The 18186-nt window shown below is 41.5% G+C and overlaps 1 protein-coding gene across 1 annotated transcript in view; it reads right to left on the bottom strand.

Annotated features, from left to right (window-relative positions):
• The window catches only part of PIEZO2 (piezo type mechanosensitive ion channel component 2), a 351612-nt gene that overhangs the window by 85472 nt on the left and 247954 nt on the right, over positions 1-18186 (bottom strand). The window contains exons 18-19 of the mRNA XM_034642188.1: positions 9551-9780; positions 7185-7345 (exon numbers count right to left, since the gene is read on the bottom strand). Coding sequence (XP_034498079.1) covers positions 7185-7345; positions 9551-9780 — 391 coding nt within the window. The remainder of the gene's footprint in view (positions 1-7184; positions 7346-9550; positions 9781-18186) is intronic.

Here is an 18186-nt window from a genome sequence, read left to right as displayed (position 1 = left end):
TTCGACTTGGCTTTAGACTCTGTGTGTTTATCAATCAGGTGAGATGTCCAATCATTTCCAATGGTTTTCCATAGCCAACAGTTCATGGAACAATATACAAGCACAGTCATCTTACTCATCCATGGAAAACACTCATATGATTAAAATAAGATCTGGATATTGTTAAAATAATGTCATAAGAACGTTTAGTATTATCAGCATGAATTAATTAACGTTAACAGCATGCACTCAGTTGATAAAATTCAACATGTTGCCGGGGCTAAGCACTGTGGGCTATAAAAAGTGTGGTCACATGATTGGCTGACAAAACTACACAACAAGAAATGAGGACACTCCGGGACAGTATTTAATTCTGTAATTAGTAGCCACTACTTTTCTACTTAACTGCTTGTCACGGTCCAGGCAAGGAACCTCTCTGGGAATGAAGCACTGAAATATTAGGGTAGTAAGAACTGCCTTTCAGAATTCATTAAGGAGGAAAGACATATTATCCTGTGAACTCTACAGCACTCACAAACACAATAAATATGTTTTAACAAAATATTTTGACTGGCTAAGTGACTCCTCCTTAGTCATCAGCCATTGTCATGTTAACCGGGATATTAAAAAACATTTCTTTTCTCCTCAATTAATTCTGTAAGCCTATTAAAGCTACTATGAAATTAAGTCTCTTTGTTATTCCTTTTAGTATGTATTTAAGGCATTGAGGATAAAAACAGCATAAAATTTACATAGAACTCTTAATCTTCTGAGCATTAGAGAAAGATACATTTTATTAAGTCCTAACCAGGCTCAAGGCAGCATACCCTGTGTGGATCCCTGGCCTCAAGAAACACATGGAGTAGTGCCAGTGAAAACTGTGGAGGCAGTCATGGCAATATGGTGGAGGGAGTGTCTGCCTGGGAGAAGGCCAGCTGTATGGGGGCACAGAGCTGATCAGCTAGTCCAGGGTTAGGGAAGACTGCCCATGGGCATTTGATCTAAACTGAGGTTGGCAGTACAAATAGGAGTTAGTCAGGCAGGGGAATTGCAGGTGTGAGGCCTTCTGGCAAGGGAGAATATGGACATCCTTGGAGTAGCAAGTGGCTCCCCATGAAAGCAGTGTGATCAGGGTCTCTTCCAAGGGCTTTGGAATCCACCTAGGTTAGGGTGCCTAGGAAAGAAAGTGGCGAAGTGGTCCAGGGCCGGATCATGAGGGTCCTGTAGTTCATGCGTGTGAGGACAGGAGAGCTGTGAAAGTTTTTGAGTTAAGATTAACATGATCCTATTTATGCACTGGAAAGACTGTTTGGCTACATGCTGAAATCCGTACTTCCAGGAGAAGAGATTGGGGCAGGGCTGGGCATCTGGTAGAGTAATCTAAAAGGGAAAATGATGTGGAGGTAAGGGGCTCAGTTTTGGAGATATTGAAGGTGCTTTTGGGACACTCAAGGATGAGGTCATATCCAGCTCTCACTTAAAGATACGGGCCTGGAATTCAAAGACCGGATGGGATGAAGACATAGATTGACAATTCTTGCATGTAGATGGTGAGTGAACAACAGGAGCTCATGAAACCACCCACAAAGGGTCTAGAATCCGAAAAGGGGGCTGCAGTTAGAACCTATAGAAGAAGAAGAAAAAATAAATAAAAAATAGAAGAAGAAGAAAAAAAAAGAACCTAGAGAAGAGAGGAGTTGGTAAGAGAAGGAGCCCATGAATGAGGCAGAAGGGAGTGGCCAGGGAAGTGCGCTGTTTTGGAAGACAGCAGAAGCTCTTCAAGAACAAGGAAATGATTGTTAATGTCTAGTGTCATAGAGAATCAAGTAAAACGAGTCCTCAACAGTGTCTGTAAAGCGGGAGAACATGGACTCAGAGAAGTACCATAATTCGTCCAACATAAACATGATTGATGATAGTCTTATCCTTTCCCTGATGGTGGGAATCTCATGGAATATACTTAAAAAATTTACAAAAGACAAGTATCTGGGCCCCAACCAATATCTGATGAAGCAGAATTTCTAGGGAAATCGCTGGTCAGCCATGTATCTAACAAGTGTTCAGGTGATTCTTACTATCAAGAAATTTGGGGAAGTAATTTTATGCCATATGTCTTCCTCACAAAACACTTTTCCATGAATTGTCACTTTCTCTGAATATAAACTTGTAAGGTGTGAGGCCACTTCCTTGAGAGAGGAGTCTCTGAGAACTGTGGTCCCTGCTGAGGGCTGGCCCAGCTGGCCTCTCCTCTCAGAGCACCTGCAGCCTCGGTGACAGCCTCCACAGTAGGACCCCTGCATGACACGCCCCTCCCTTACATCCACAGCCTCCTGGGATGCCTCTAATGTGACTTTGGTTTCATTTACCAGCCATGACCATCAGACTTTGAGCCAAGGCAAGAAATGTGTCTTTCATGCCTTTGTGCCAACATCTAGTGCAGTATAAGCATTCAATTTATTGTAATTTAGTTTAAGTGTATAATGAAGGATAAATGAATGGTTGGCGAGAGTGAAAATAATAATGAAACATCAATTGACATATAGGGTAAATCTCAAGCTTGCAAGATGTTTTATTTTTTTCCTTCAGCCGGTAAACATTTACTGAACTGCCCCCAATTGGCCAGGCCCCATAGGAGCTGCTCAGGATGCTAAAATAAGGTGTGATCCCTTCCTCAAAGAATAACCTGATCTCTCAGAGCTTTCCAGGAACCTTTGAAGTTAGAAACATAGTTGCATATAAAAAAAAGAGGACAATGTTATATATATTTAAAATCTAGGTCCTTCCAAAGTGGTGTCCCTATGGTAAGAGACACTGATGTAAAAGAAAGGCCACTACAACAAATTCTCCCTCGTGGTTTCTTCTTCCTCAGATGCCCATGATGATAACCTTGTGAAAGGTTAATGTTTGGCCCCAAAATGACCTGAGAAATGACCCTGAAAGTTTGTGAAAACAAGCAGCCTGCTGATGGCCTTGGCTAAGGGTGAAGATTTCAGTTGGGTAGTTGACTTTGTTCTCATTTTTCCATTTCCTGATCAGCAAATTTTGAGGAAGGATATCTTTCAGCTAGGAAGGGCCAATGTCATCACTGACGGGCTTCTTTGGTTGAGGGTGAGCCAAGCCTTCAAAGCAGAAGAGGCCCCTTAAAGTAAACTCAGCACCTCAGACGTGCACAATGTCGGGGGCGGCTGGACACAGGTGAACAATTCCCCTGGAATTGAGTGGCACAGCTTCCCTCCTGCCCTCTGCCCAATATGAATCCCTAGACACTCGCCTTTGTTATAAGCAGATAAGATTCAGACACACCATAGCCTGAGTTTGGCACATGGCTCCTTACAAGAATCAGTGTTCGTCTACCCTCCCCAACTGTAGTCATTAAGTAGAGAAAGAGTTAAAGTGAAGCTTCATGAGGCACCATGTTGGAACTGATGGAGGCAAAACATTCCAACATGAGGTGCTAGTCAGTCATGGAGAAATTTCAAACCAAAACAGTTGATGGGAAACCGTGTAGAGGGCTTCTCAAGCTCCCTGGGACGGTACAAACGGGTCGAGATGGTGAAGATGACAGGAGGCAGTGTGACGAAATTCCTTAGTAGGAGGTGCTTCTGTCAGCACCACCCCCGAGATGATGGGGTAGGGAGGAAGGGGGGCTACATTCTCTACCCAAACCCCAAGCAAGGAGCTTCAAGCAGCACCATGCACAGATGCTAGTTTGTGTATTCTGGAGTCTGGATATGGATGTCCAGCTTCACCCAGAAAATCCAGTTGGCACAGATTTGGTGACTAGGACAGGAGTTGCCTCATTGCGATACTCATCCAGTAGCAGAGTACAGACTGTATGAGTGCGGCCCTTAGACCTGAGGCAGGAGAGAGAGTGTCCAGAACCATCCTAAGTCCTGCTCAGGGGCACCGCCTGCACAGGGGCCGAGACTCCAACAGAAAGGGTCAGGAGGAGCAGATGCTGGGGAAACCCCAATGAGAGAAAGGGGAGATTTACTCAGCTCCAGGCCAGTGTGAGGTCATCCTAAGAATGACCATTCTCGCCATTCCCACCTGAGGCCATGGTTCAGCCTGGAGGCCTTATAACAGAGGTTAGTTCACTGGAAGGCGGGGGGCAGTGAAGGAGGTGTGTGTGAGAAAGAAAGAAGCCGCTAGAAGAGGAAACACTTCTACGTGGTAAGAGATCAGAGCTTAGTGTTGGAGAGGATGTGGAGAAAGGGGAACCCTCTTGCACTGTTGGTGGGAATGAGGACTGCTGCAGCCACTGTGGAAAACAGTATGGAGGGTCCTCAAAAAGTTAAAAATAGATCATCTCCCCTATGATCCAGCAATTGCACTCCTAAGTACTTACCCGAAGAATATAAAAACACTGATTCAAAGGGATACATGCACACTGATGTTTATAGCAGAATTATCTACAATAGCCAAATTATAGAAACAGACCAAGTATCCATCGACTAATGAATGGATAAAGAAGATGTGAGATATATATATACATATATATATGTATATATATATTTTTAGAATGGCCTCACACTGGCCTGGAGCTAATTAAATATACATATATATAATGGAGTATTACTCAGTCATAAAAAGAATGAAATCCTACCATTTGCATCCATGTGGATGGAGCTAGAGAGTATCAGGCTAAGTGAAATAAGTCAGTTAAAGACAGATACCATATAATTTCACTCATATGTGGAATTTAAGAAATAAAGCAAATGATCAAAATGGGGCAAAGAGAGAGAGTGGCAAAGCAGAAAACAGACTCTTAACTAGAGAGAACACACTGATGGCCACCAGAGGGGAGGTGGGTGAGGGATGGGTGAAATAGATGATGGGAGTAAGGAGGGCACTTGTGATGAGCACCAGGTGTTGTATGGAAGTGTTCAATCACTATATTGTCCACCTGAAACTAATATCACACTGTACGTTAGCTAACTGGAATTTAAATAAAAACTAAAAAATAAAATAAAAAATAAAAACATTCTATCTTCATGAGAAAAAAAGAGGTGGGAGTTTGGTTCTTTTCTGTGACTGGACAAGTCTAATTAATGGAGTGAGATTCTGTTCGCTCTCTGAGGTAGGACTTTCTATTACCTAGGAATGATCAGAAAGTTTTGCATTTAAGGGCATGGAGAAAACTTTCTCTGTAGAATACATTTTAAAGGGACAGTAGAAGTCTGAAATTAAGTGATTTTTATAATCACAACCCCACGTGTTCTGATTGCTTCATATTTCAACATTAATAAGAATCAGCGATAAGGGAAGCCCAGAGACCAAAGTCAGTGTGCAGAGAGGAGAGACTTCCTGATGTTCAAGGATCAGGCAGGAACTCACCCTTTGGGGCTGGGAACACCTCAAGTGGGTGGGATGACAAGATGTGAAACTAGGGTGACACACTGGGGTTAACCTTCTCACCAGGGGATTCTGGCAGATGTTAGCAGCAGTGGGAGCAGTTATTTCTCTGAGGCATGACTGTCTGTTGTGTTTTAAAGTTATAGGTGAAAGAGATGGAATTAGGAAGGAAAATTCTGGAAGTCTGCACAATGTATGAATTCTAGAGAAGGAAATGGTCATATGCCATCAAAGGCCTTTTTCCTGATGGTGTAACAGGGTGAACAGATCATGATCCCTACTTGATAGTCAATGAACAAGACATTCTCGGGACTCATTAGGATGATTTTAACAAAATATGCCTGCCTTTCATTTAGGATTTGTAAGAAAGTGGTATCATTGGGGGTGCCTGGGTGGCTTAGTCGTTAAGCGACTGCCTTCGGCTCAGGGCGTGATCCCGGTGTTATGGGATTGAGCCCCACATCAGGCTCCTCCGCTGGGAGCCTGCTTCTTCCTCTCCCACTCCCCCTGCTTGTGTTCCTTCTCTCACTGGCTGTCTCTCTCTCTGTCAAATAAATAAATAAAATCTTAAAAAAAAAAGGATGAAAGTGGTATCATTGAACTCTCCTTTCTCTTTCTGAATTCCATAGGACGGATTTCAGATAGTGGATTTTCTGTGCCCTACTCACATTAATTTCCTTCATTTAATGCTGACTCCCATCATAAAGCTCTCTTTTCTGCAACAACTTCTCATTCTGTCCAAAGACCTCTGTACATCGGATTTGGTTAATTCCAAAATGGCTTTTGCTATTTGTAGCCAAATGACTCTCTTGCTCTTCTTCTTTGTTCTTTAAGACTCTGACCCTCAAATTCTTTCTGAATTGGTCAATTTACATCTATAGTTAAAATGCTTAAACATCTTTGTCTTCAATGAGTACATGGAGTAGCCTAGATTTTAGTTCTAATTAATGTGTGGACTGTTAACAGTGGAACACATGTCCCTTTCTGCTATAAATCTCACAGGTAGAGTAGTTTCTGTTTCTGTTCCCACCTGGCAGTGATCCTAGATCCATTCCAGATGGTTTGTATGACATAGAGAATGTTCTAGTTTAGACTGGGGACCTCAAATTACCTACTTGTGAAACTTTTAGGTTTATGGTGTTGTAGTTGTAATATGACGTCATTATTTAACTTTTTAAAAACTAGAGGCATGAGTTCCCTGACTTAATTTTTAGAGGGCAAAGACTCTTTGAATTGTCATTCAAAACTAGTCCAGGGAAATGAGAAATATGTGTAAATTATCTGCTGAATAAATCGAAAGAGAGCTAATTTCTCTACAGTCAGCATCAAGTAACTGTTGGCTGCATGATGCCTCTCCTCTCTCCAGATGAAAAAACAGAACTGCAATACAATGTTGAAACACTCTGTCTTGTCTCAAAATATCCAGTCATAAACAAGTTGAACTCTGGCACAGATTTCATTAAATTTGGGAGGCTGAGTTTACTCCTTGGTAACATAAACTGGAATATTATTGTTTTCCTCAAAATTGTTTATGCACAGGTAGTACAGAAGAGCAGCACACTCTCACACAATTCAACAAAAGACTCCAGGAAAATAAGTAACCTTTCTGATACGACCAAGCCAATCAGGAGCTAAGCCAGGAGCTTCTTTGTGCCCTGATGTCTTTCCCACGTCTCAGAACATCTGTCCTTTGGTTTTCTGCATGTCAAAGTGTATGCGCTATCTTAGAGCCGTGGTGTTCTAATGTATTGGGAATTTCATTTAAAACAAAATCATGGACAGTTAGGAAAGGAAAATGATGACCCACTGTGGCTTTGTTTGGCCTGAAGGTACAACAAATGTTCACTTGCCTCTTTCACAGAAACCCAGATAATGTATGATGAAACAATTTTGATGATATGCAACTCCAAAATCCACCACATGAACACCTGCAGCTTGTGGAAATACTCCAGGAATTTTAAGAAGAGCACAGTGAGGCGGTCAATCACCAGATGCCATTTGTTCCTTAAATCTGCAAAATAGTAAATTCACCCAAGAGCATAAAATGTTGTGTGTTTTGTTTTTGGGTTGTGTTTTTTTTTGCATTATTATTTAAAGCAGGTCTTGTAACATTCAGGTTGGAATGAGAAGCTGCAAAATAATAGTAGTAGATGAATTCTAAGAATATCAAAACCTGGAGGAATGGGGGTCTCAAACTCCCACTTCATGATGATTTAGACCTCATGCACCGAGACTCCCTGGAACAAGGTTGGTTTCCTTAAATTCATTTAATCAGCATGAAGGAGTATTTTTGACCTTATCTACTCTTAAGGCTGAGCTATAATTCTCTAATTTCTTGGGAATATTAGGTAACTGAGCTCCCTCAAAATGAAATTTTCTTGCCATAATTGTGCTTCCGTAAGTTCCAGGGGCTTAAAGAGGGAGTGGATAAAGCTCACCGGTCGCCCCCAAGGAATGATTGGCAAGAGCCTGCTCTTGTTGCAACTAAGAGTGAACACTGAGAGTCTGAATGACCTAGTCCCAGTTCACAAAATGTGGTCAGACTCACCCTAATCATAATTTTTAATCATATTAGTCATTCCTTTCTTTCCCCCTGTGCTAAGTAGAAACATTTTGCAGACTGGGGTTATTTTCTTTCTAGAAGGGCTGTCGGGGTTCATGTGGATGGAAGTCATGACAGAACTATTTTGTGGCATCAGCACGTTGCCACGAGTGTAGACAAAAGCTCAGGAGCTCAGACAGGTAAGACCTGAGCATCTCTTTAAGTAGCATCTTCTTCACATGGCTGGGATGGTTGTAGCAGTTATTGTCCTCAGTTCTAAAAATTTCAGCAAGGTTTTGGTTATTGTGAAAAATGCTTATTTACAAAGTGACAGAGATAATAGTTGGTACAAAGATTTCAGTCAGTATAGATGGCAGGTGTATGAGGGAGTGCCAGAACAAAGTGCAATCCAATTTTCGGTGAGATCCTCTTAGCAAAGCTCAAAACCATGAAGTAGTAGAGCAAATCCCAGTCTTGGTCCCACCTTGGGAGCTTGGTTCTCCTTCACCCTGAGGAACAGCCATTACTTAGACATGGAAAGGGCCATTCTGGGTCCCTCTCAGGGTCTTCTGAGATGAGGGGGGGGAAAGGGACCAGGTTTGGGAGAATTTGCCTTTGGGAGGGATCTTCTGCCTTGTGCTTTTTCGTTTTCTAACCCTTTAAAGCACAGAGCACCAGCAAAGGCAAGTGTAGCACCTCACGGTGTGGCCCCAGAGCACCACCCCAGAGGCCACCCAGTCTCGTTCCTCTCATACTGTCTGGGAGCTGCTGTACAGATGAGGCGCCCCGCCTTTTCTGGTCTCTGTCAGATAAGGTACCCTGATCACCTCGGACGTCCAGTTCTCATCACGCCCTATTAAACATTAACTCAAAACAGAAAAAAGAGGGGTGCCTGGGTGGCACAGCGGTTGGGCGTCTGCCTTCAGCTCAGGGCGTGATCTGAGCGTTATGGGATCGAGCCCCGCATCGGGCTCCTCTGCTATGAGCCTGCTTCTTCCTCTCCCACTCCCCCTGCTTGTGTTCCCTCTCTCGCTGGCTGTCTCTATCTCTGTTGAATAAATAAATAAAATCTTTAAAAAAAAACCAGAAAAAAGAGCCTAAAGAATAAAGAGGGAAAAACCTAAACTGACAATGACAACAAAAACACCTCTAGGAGTTGGTTGACATGATAATTATCCCATCGCTCATTTGCTCCTCTGGTTCCCAGGTCCTGAAACATTAGCACAGAATTACAAGTATGTTCTTAAGTACTAGTTTTCTGGGGAAGTCCCAGACTGGTTTCTTTGAGAATGCATTTGAAAAGGCCCCGTCTAGAACTTTCTGAAATTCTACACAGATGCCTGCCTCTGCTGCTGGTAGGAAACACCCCAACCAGGATTCTGCCTGAGCACAGGTAAGAGCCACAAACCACCCCTCCGGGCCTGGTGGGGACCACCTCTGGTGGATCAGGGCTGACAATCAGCCACCTGCTCTCTTCTACCTCAGAGTCACAAGGAAATGATGGGAGCCATTGGAACCGTAATGTTGTAACTATAGCAACCAAAAGACCACACCCCAGTTTTCATTTCATGAACTGGATCAAATCTCCACCCATCGGGAACCAGTCCATTTCATTCACTGAGTCTGTCAGCCAGGATGTTCATTCAGAACAGCTACTGGTAGTGGGTGGGTTACCTGAAGTCTCTTCCTCCTCCTCTTCCTCTTCCTCCTCCTCTTCCTCTTCCTCTTCCTCTTCCTCCTCCTCCTCGCTGTCTTTCCCAAGCTCAGCCTTCTCAGCCCTTTCAGGGCATCCCTCTGGTTTGTCATCCCCCGGCTCGGCTAGCTTCCTGATGTCCGGCTTCTCCAGGCTGGCGGTCAGATTCATCATGGCAAGGTCCGGAAGGCTTCCTTCGGGGTGGGCCAGTCTGTTGGCAGAGAGCAGCCGAGTCAGGGAAGGAAGGAGCGCCAGGAGAGATTTGAGTGAGGGGCAAGTAAAAGGAGGATAAATAAAAATGAAAATCAGTGCAGGTACACAGGCCTTGCAATGTGGGGTTGTTAGCGTCTTGTCATTTTTTTTTTTAAAAGCTCTTTCTAAAAGCAAACTGTAAACTCAGGTCTTGTTAGCTTTTCCAATTTGGGTTCTAGTGATTAGTCAGTAATGAGAGCTATCGACACCTAAACTTGACATTTTTCCCGGAGGAGAAAATGGTCAGAGTTTAGGGCGTAGAAGCATGAAACGGCAATCATGTACAGCAAGCATTTCATGGCTTCACGGGGGACTTACTCATTTTGGTGGATTGGTAATTTTGTCTTGATGCTGCTCAAAGTAATTGAAACAGAAAGGAAAAAAAGGAGATGAGAACAGAAGAATTATAAGGAATGTCAGAGATCACACATCATGCTACATATCATCCACTATCGCATTCCTGTATGCGGTTGCAGTAAGTCCTAATGGCAAGTGCATTCCAGGACGGCATCAATAGTGTGCTTTTGCTATGAACCCTAGGCTTGGCCACTGAGTTGAGAGTGGACAGGATTGCAGGTCATAAAGGGGAGAACGTATAGACGACAGAGGCAAATCATGTCATGCTTTTTTAGTAACGCAGCAAACCATCCCACAAGAATCCAGTCAGTTACACTCTAAATAGGTTTTTAAAAAATTATTCTTAAATAACATGTAATCGCAGTCCACCTTTGCACACTCATCCCACTCTGCTGTCATCTAAAGCATAAGCAGTGGAAGCAAAATGCTTTCGAGACTAAGAAGTCTGCATGACGTCCCAGTCTGCGGGCACTGGTGTTGACTGTGGGACTCACGGTCATGGGGAGACGGGGTGTGACAGCCTGGGTGAGGCATGGGGTACAGTTTCACTGAGCCCGGACAGCAGCCAGAGCTTTACAGCTTATTTAGTATTGGACAGTAACGAGTACCATCTTCCTCCTAAATTGTTAAAAAGTGTATCTTTTTACTCATAGCCAATTTGAAGGAACATTTGTGGGCAATAAAGGAGGTATCAGGGAAAGATCTACTGGAAATACTGATAGTCTTCTCCATTTGTAATAATTAATGTATATTTCAGCCTGGTTGTAACAGGATGGACAATTAAGAATGTTATCGTATCTGTATAATTGTGGGCTCTGAGTATATTATTTAACCTTTCTGAAATTCACTTTTTTTCTATAAAATGAGTAAGTTTGGCTAGATAAAATCTAAGCTTACTTGAAACTCACTGATTTTATATTTGAAACATACCTATGATGTTGGGTACCTATTGCAATGAATCTGCATTGTTCTTAGACTTCTAGAGCTTTTATCATTCAAAAGTAATTCCTTTTAACAGGGTGCCAAGCAGGTAAATTTTAGAATGCAGAAACACTGTGAATTGAATAAAGAAAGAATGTCCTGATGGCTCCATATTTGTGGAAGGACTTACGATGACATACCACTTTCTTATTTTCCAAAGCTAGTCAATCCACCCTTCTGTCTTTGGGGAAATCCCTCCCCTTCCCCGAAACAATACCATATTTTACACACCAGCACTGCATGTCAAATCTCAGGGGGCATATGTGTTGTTCCTGCTTTGCCAGGACTCTGCATGTGAAATGGTGTTACATGTAAAAGCAGTCAGCTGTCACACAATTGTCAATATTTATATGTTCTCTTCAGCATCGGCAGGGGATGCATTTTATAAGTGAGAAGATACTTCTTATTATGACATTTGGTGGAAAGATGACCATCTCGTAGTGCCTTTTTACTATCTACGTCAATACTGCCATGACTTAGTAATGACAAGAAAAACAGCTTGCCAAGAATGAGAGCAAATTTGTGGAATGAAACTTACATAGATGAGGCTGTTTCTGCAGCTGCCACTCTGGCTACATAACAAAAAGTCCACAAGCAAAAAGGCCCCTGAAGTGCCTTGCCATAGTTGGGGCACACTGAGGTGAGATTAGCAAATGAAGGAATCAAAGGAAAACACTAGAGTAAACCCTGTGGAAATATGTCTGGAAGTCCACTTCTGGAAACTTGTAATAGTCTAGGAGAGATCTGAGACTAGATAATGCTGGGGAGAGAAGAGAATCAAATATCTGTGTCTGAGCCAAGTACGCATTTCCTTCTGACATAATCCTTAGGAGGAAATAGGGCATGTAAGACCAGATGCCTTCTGGAGCAGTCTAACCTCGAGAGCTTGTAACAGATAACAGAGAAAAAACGGAAAACCTGTCTCAGGCTGTTGTTTACTAGACTCCAGGAGTCTGTTAACGGAGAAATTGCATGAGAAAATTTGTGTGCATAAAACGTGTACAGATGAAAATATTTTTAGTGCCTGATTGGAGTTTACGATTTTAAAAAGGATACCTGTGTAAAGACTTTCATTTTTTTCCTTCCATTTTTTAATAGCAATTTTTTGAAGGCTATACAAAATATGTTAAAGCATGCTCATTAGAATCAAAAAGACTCAGATTCAAGCCTCTACTAGACAACTTACTAGCTAGATGATTTAACAAAACTCCCTACCCTGTCTCCTAAGTCTCAGTCTGCTGGTCTGCAAAATGGAATAATAGCGCCTACTTCACAGGATGCTAGGAAAACTAAGGTGATTTCTGTTAAGCTCTTAACACAGTGCTTACTTAGTATACAGGGAATATTTTTAAAGTAAAAAACCATCTGCTAATGATAGATCTTCATGTACTACTTTGATAATTTGTATCATGAAAAAGCGGAGTTAGAAATATGCCTTTGCAAGAAATATGCCACACCACGCTGGACACTGGGACAAGGGCTCAACTTGGTCTGTAAGTCTGTCATCAGCACATTCTTAACATAACTTGTGTATTGCAACGGCCATTCGGAAGAAAAAGAGCAAAGGTTTGTTCCATGGGAGTCTGTCCCCGCCACTCTCAACCTTCTGCACTCTCTGCTCTCTGCCCACTACCTGCCACCACTGCATTCACTGAGGCTGGGCTGCTGCTCAGGTGGGGCTGTCTACACAATGTGAAGTTCATGGGCAGAACTAACCCCCAGTTTGCCATATTGAACAGCTGGACCGAATCTCCTGGAAAGCCTGTGTACCTCCATGTAGGTATTTCCCCCCTAGTAAACTTTAAAATGGGATCCTGCATTTCCAAAAAGTAAATTAGTAACCATGCTCCCTGAAATTTATGATACTTAACAATACTGGCAATTCTGTGCTGACCCTCATGTGCAAATTAATCAGCACTTGAAGGAAATTTACAAATAGACATGGTGATGACCTGGATTCTCAGAGAAGACACTCCCCCACTTCCTTAAATCTCACCTTTTTGCATGCCTTTCCCCACTATGGAGTTCATTTTCTTTTCTTTTGCTTTGTCTTTATCCACACCTGTAACTTCCTTGCTTTGTTTTTATGCTGCTCCAGGCTCTGCTCTGTAATCCTCTCATTGACTCACCATTTCTCCTTTTGGCTTCTAACAAAACAGGTGATGTTCTCTTTGTGTTGTCACTCACTCTTTCCTTCCGCACCCACGGCTTTCATTATACAGTTCTTTATATGGTCCTTGATGCATGCATCTGTCCATTTGCATCTACATAATTTTATTCTAATGATGGTTCTGGGGACTCTTCCTTTGAGGGCAAAAGCCAGTCTTAACTCTCCTGGACTCTCTTGCAAAATGTTGCACTGGGCTTGGTATACAATGTGACTCACTGAGTGTTTGGCCAATGAATTCTACACACCGGGTGAACATTCTTATGTGAAACAGAAGAAACAAATTGTGTTACACGGAGAGTTGAAGAGGCTTAATTCTGTATTAGGACCTGACTTTGAGTCAATATATGAAACCACAAATTAGGATAGTTCCAATGAAAGAAAATGGAAAGTCTACCATTGTAACATCTCCTTAGTCTAAATTCCATTTATTTTTATGACTATTCTACTTGGAATATGTGGTAATGTAAACTGTACCCACCCTATTCATCAGACTGTTAGAGAAAAGAGGTGTTGTGCAAATTTCTAGTGTTTATAAGTAACATTTAAATAATATTTACACTGCTTAAGATTATTTTCTAGAATGTACACACACTTGTAGAAGATGGTATTCACAGATGAGCACTTGATTTGTAAGTTTAAAATCACATCTTAAATGTGCATGGTAGTAATTTTCTCCAAAAAAATCTACTCGACAGGGTTGGGTATGATGGATCTAGTTTCTGCATATGAGACAGAAATGACCATTACTCCTGTTAAAATATTCTAATTCGTTCTGTTTAGGAATTCAGTTGGAACTTCCTCACAATTATTTGTACCATCAAAATTTAATCAGTCACCCACTGTTCTTACCACCCCTACCTCACACCTTGTTAGATAATGCCTAAATTTTAATCAACCCAGAAGTTGAATGTAGGTATGTCTTCCCTTTCATCCAGAACTCACGTTTACAAACACATTATTCTCCTTATGAAATAACACTGAGCATACAAGGAAAAAATTATGGGAGAAATAAAACTTACTTAATAAAAGGATTGACTTACTATTTTCACCAAGACTAGGTCTTATTCAAAATTGGACATGCTTTACACACAGCCTTTCAGAAGCATAGTGAGGGAAGAGTTTATTGGGTAACATCTTCTCTGGGGAATAACTCTGGCCTTTTTTAGTATGTTAGCATTCAGACTCAAATGAAAATTCCACCGCAAAGAAGATAGTGCTAACAGTGGAATGTTTCGAGTTTTTAATGATTTTATATGACTCTGGATCTTGATCATTCTAATTCCTGAGCACATTCCCTGGCCTTGTGACTTGGGTTAATGGGGATAGGCTTTCTCTCAAGAGAGAAGTCTGAGACAGCTGGAACCGTAACTTGTATCCGTCCCTGCTGTTGGAGCCCATCAAGCCAGCTTCTGCCTTCTTAGGTGTCCCAGCCATCTCCTCATACAGCCAATGGTAAATACTTTATGGGAAGAGACAGTGAGAGACAGAGGAAAGAAATGGATGAACAGGGGGAGAGGGAGATAGGGAGAGAGATGGATGGAGGGATACAGGAGTAGAGGAGTAGAGGGGAGTGAGGGGGAGAGGGAAAGAGGGACGAGGGAGGTGGAGAGAGATTGAGAGAGAACTTCTTTACGTTTGAAGAGATGAAATTTCAATGGTTGCTCAAGATCTCCAGCTAGAGTTTTTATCTTACTTCTCTGCCTATCAGCTGAAAACCTGAGGTTGACTCCTCCCTCTCAGGCTGTCAATAAAACTGGCTCCCAAAGGAACCAGCAAGTCTTCATCCCTTCTTCTTCAGTGATCTGCACAGTGATGCATTAATTTTTCACACTTCTTTCTAGAAGTTTTGGCTTCCATGGTTTGCTATATGGTTGTCAGCCTTGGGATTTTATTTAAGAAAAAAGCAAATGGAATAGAACACCAACAGATCTTTCAAAGAGTTATTCTGTTAATTGGATTTATTGCAAAATACATGTTTCTATGACCTAAATTACTGGCTTTATTACAAATGGTATAAAGTTATAGGCATGGATATTTTAATTCACCTATTTAATAAAGTCAGGATAGCTTTAGTAAATTAGATCCCAAAGGATCTTTTCTCTGTACTTTTAGGGCAGTTGAGGATAACTCTGCAAACAACACTTATCAAAGCTTACTCTTTATTATGTGTGGTCATCTGCATGTTTTATCTCCCCAGCTGGGTAATAGGGCTCTAAGGTAGGGAGGGCCCTGTCCCAGTGCCCATCTCTGCATCTTTAGTGAAATCTGGTGACATAAAAGATCTTTATTCAATATGCTGATCTTTCAAGTCGAAGTATATTTGAAGAAACAAATGTCTTCATTTTCTTTTAACCATATATTGTTTTGACTTAACACTTCATTCAGGAAATATCTACCGAGGGTCAACAAACGGGTGAGGCCCTGAGGTAGGTGGTACGTGGACACGTGGTGAATTATGCAGGGACTCCAGGCCTGAGGAGCTGACGCTTTGGCAAGGGAGATAAGACAGGCAGACAGAGAGTCAGAAGGCGGCAATGATAAAGTGCTGTGTAAGTTCAGAGGACGGGCAGATCACTTGTAGCGAGGAAAGTTGGCATTTGTGGGCGAGTCTGTGGTGGAGGTGGTTCTTGAGCTGAGCTCTCAGTGATGCGCTCAAGACGGTTATAAGCTCTCAGGCAAGCCTTGAACTAATTTACCAAAGAATGAAATTAATGGGGCATCCATTTGAACCAAGAGCAAAGGTTGAGAACCAGCTGAAGACCCTCGGCAACCTCCAAACCCACTTGCAGCACCATTCGGGGTAAACACCAAATGGTTTGGTTGGCAAAATACATCCATGAGCATACCTGAAGACCACTGTCCACTATCTGATGACATCATTTTTCATTTACAAAACAGCAAAGTGCTTAACACACAAAGAGACCGTAAAAAAAAAAAAAACAACAAGAGAGAAAACATTGAAGTACCCACCTATTTATTATTAGATATACGCGCCCATTGACTTTGGCATGGCTATGAGGTGAGAGATGGAAGCGCAAGGTGGCATGCGGATGAGGAGACAGGTGGGAGAGAGAAAGAGGAGACTGTTAGAGAGGAAAGAGGTAGACTGTCTTGCAACCTTTAAGTCGTCAGGTTTGTGCTCATCGATACTTCCATGCACGAAGACGAGTCAGGGCAGCAAGATTCAGGAGCAATGCGAAGTTAGATATATTCAGGAAAAATGCTTGAAGGTAACTAGTTGCTCTGTTCTTCTCGTCCCATCCCCTCTCACACACTTTACTAAAAATCTGTAATGTTTCAATCTTCAGAGCACACTTATCACATAAAAGACAATCTAAAAGAGGAATTCTTGTTCCTTCCCCCAAATTAAAAAAAAAAATCCTACTAAGTAACCAAATACAACATAGTGTTCTTTAAGTTTTCTAAGACTGAAGTTGAAAAAAGTCGTTTTGTTTCTATATGCATCAGAATACCTTCTAAAACAAAGTGTGGTCAGGGATGGATGTTTAATTACATAATCGTTATTTCATACATTAGTATTAAATATATATGTTATCATAGACTGTAGTTATGTTCTAATATTATATATTTTATCAATAGATAAGTGAAATAATATTCCTGAAAACACCTGTTTAGAAATAATAGATTTTCCTATTATCATGTATATCAAAGCTTTTTCATAATGCTAACTTTATCAATTCCCTAAGGCTACACACAATAAATTCTTCAGATATAAGTGACATTTGCCTATATAACCTATGTGTGCACAAAAACACAACACACACAAACAGTGGACAAAACAGGAAAAGAACAGCTGGATATTGACAGAAACAACAGTACTGGAATCAATGTAAGGAATACAATGAATCAATTATTCCCAATTTATGGGTCAGGTTTTGTAAAGCTTCTACTGAGGAGGCGGGAATAGAGAAGGAAAAGCATGACAGTCAGTCCTAACTCTGTAAATACTTCTTTCTCTTCAACATTTTGATCTTAATGTGGTCATTTATTAGGGCTCCAGGGACAAAATAATACTGTTAGTAAGGAAAACACCAGAATGGGAACAAGTTACTTAAAAAGATAGGATATGTATTCTATGTTCAAAGTTAAAATGTAGGGACTTTTAAAATAAATGGTTGCAGGAAATCCCAAAACACCAAACTTGAATTTGAACCGAACTTTGAACTCTGTAAGGTCCTAGAGAACTGCTTTTCAAAGAACTAAAAATGAAATCCCATGTTCCTAACGTCTTTAGGTATCTGGCCTTATATACTGTCTCGTCATTCTATATTTTCTTGGAAAATTAACTGCTCAGTGCATGCTCGGGACTCACCCATGGCCACAAGGAAGGCAAGCCATGATCTTAAATGGCTACAGATCTTTAAGATCTTCTTTCTTCTCTTGCCATGGCATGGAGGGTGAGGGCTATGAGTGCAGCAACCATGGAAACAGGGAAAAAGCATCTCCACATGAGACTGTAGTCCTTCCCCAGAACTTACATAATTAAATAATGTTCTACGTGCTTCCAGGGAACTCTGAGGAACAAATTCAGTTTTCACATACCCTAGGTCTCAGAAATTGTGATTCTTTTGGGCTGGTACAGTCTTTGTTGAGCTGCATGGTCTTCTGCAAAACTGTGGTCCTGAAAATCTATATTTTCCTGGAAAACTGTAATCTATATCTCTATTTGATCATATGACATTAGATTCAAAGACATGGTAATAAGAACAAGGGCAGGAAAATGCTCCTACATCCTGGAGGAACTTTACGTGAGGAGAAAATAGAGATCCAAGGCATTTAGAAGGAAAAGAAAATTTAAGGTGTCATTAGCAATCACCAGATATTACATTTCTTTTA

This window comes from Ailuropoda melanoleuca, chromosome 14 (assembly GCF_002007445.2).
Source record: "Ailuropoda melanoleuca isolate Jingjing chromosome 14, ASM200744v2, whole genome shotgun sequence".
NCBI classification, from domain to species: Eukaryota; Metazoa; Chordata; class Mammalia; order Carnivora; family Ursidae; genus Ailuropoda; species Ailuropoda melanoleuca.
Note: the sequence above shows the minus strand (reverse complement) of the source record. Positions and strands in the feature narration are given on the sequence as shown.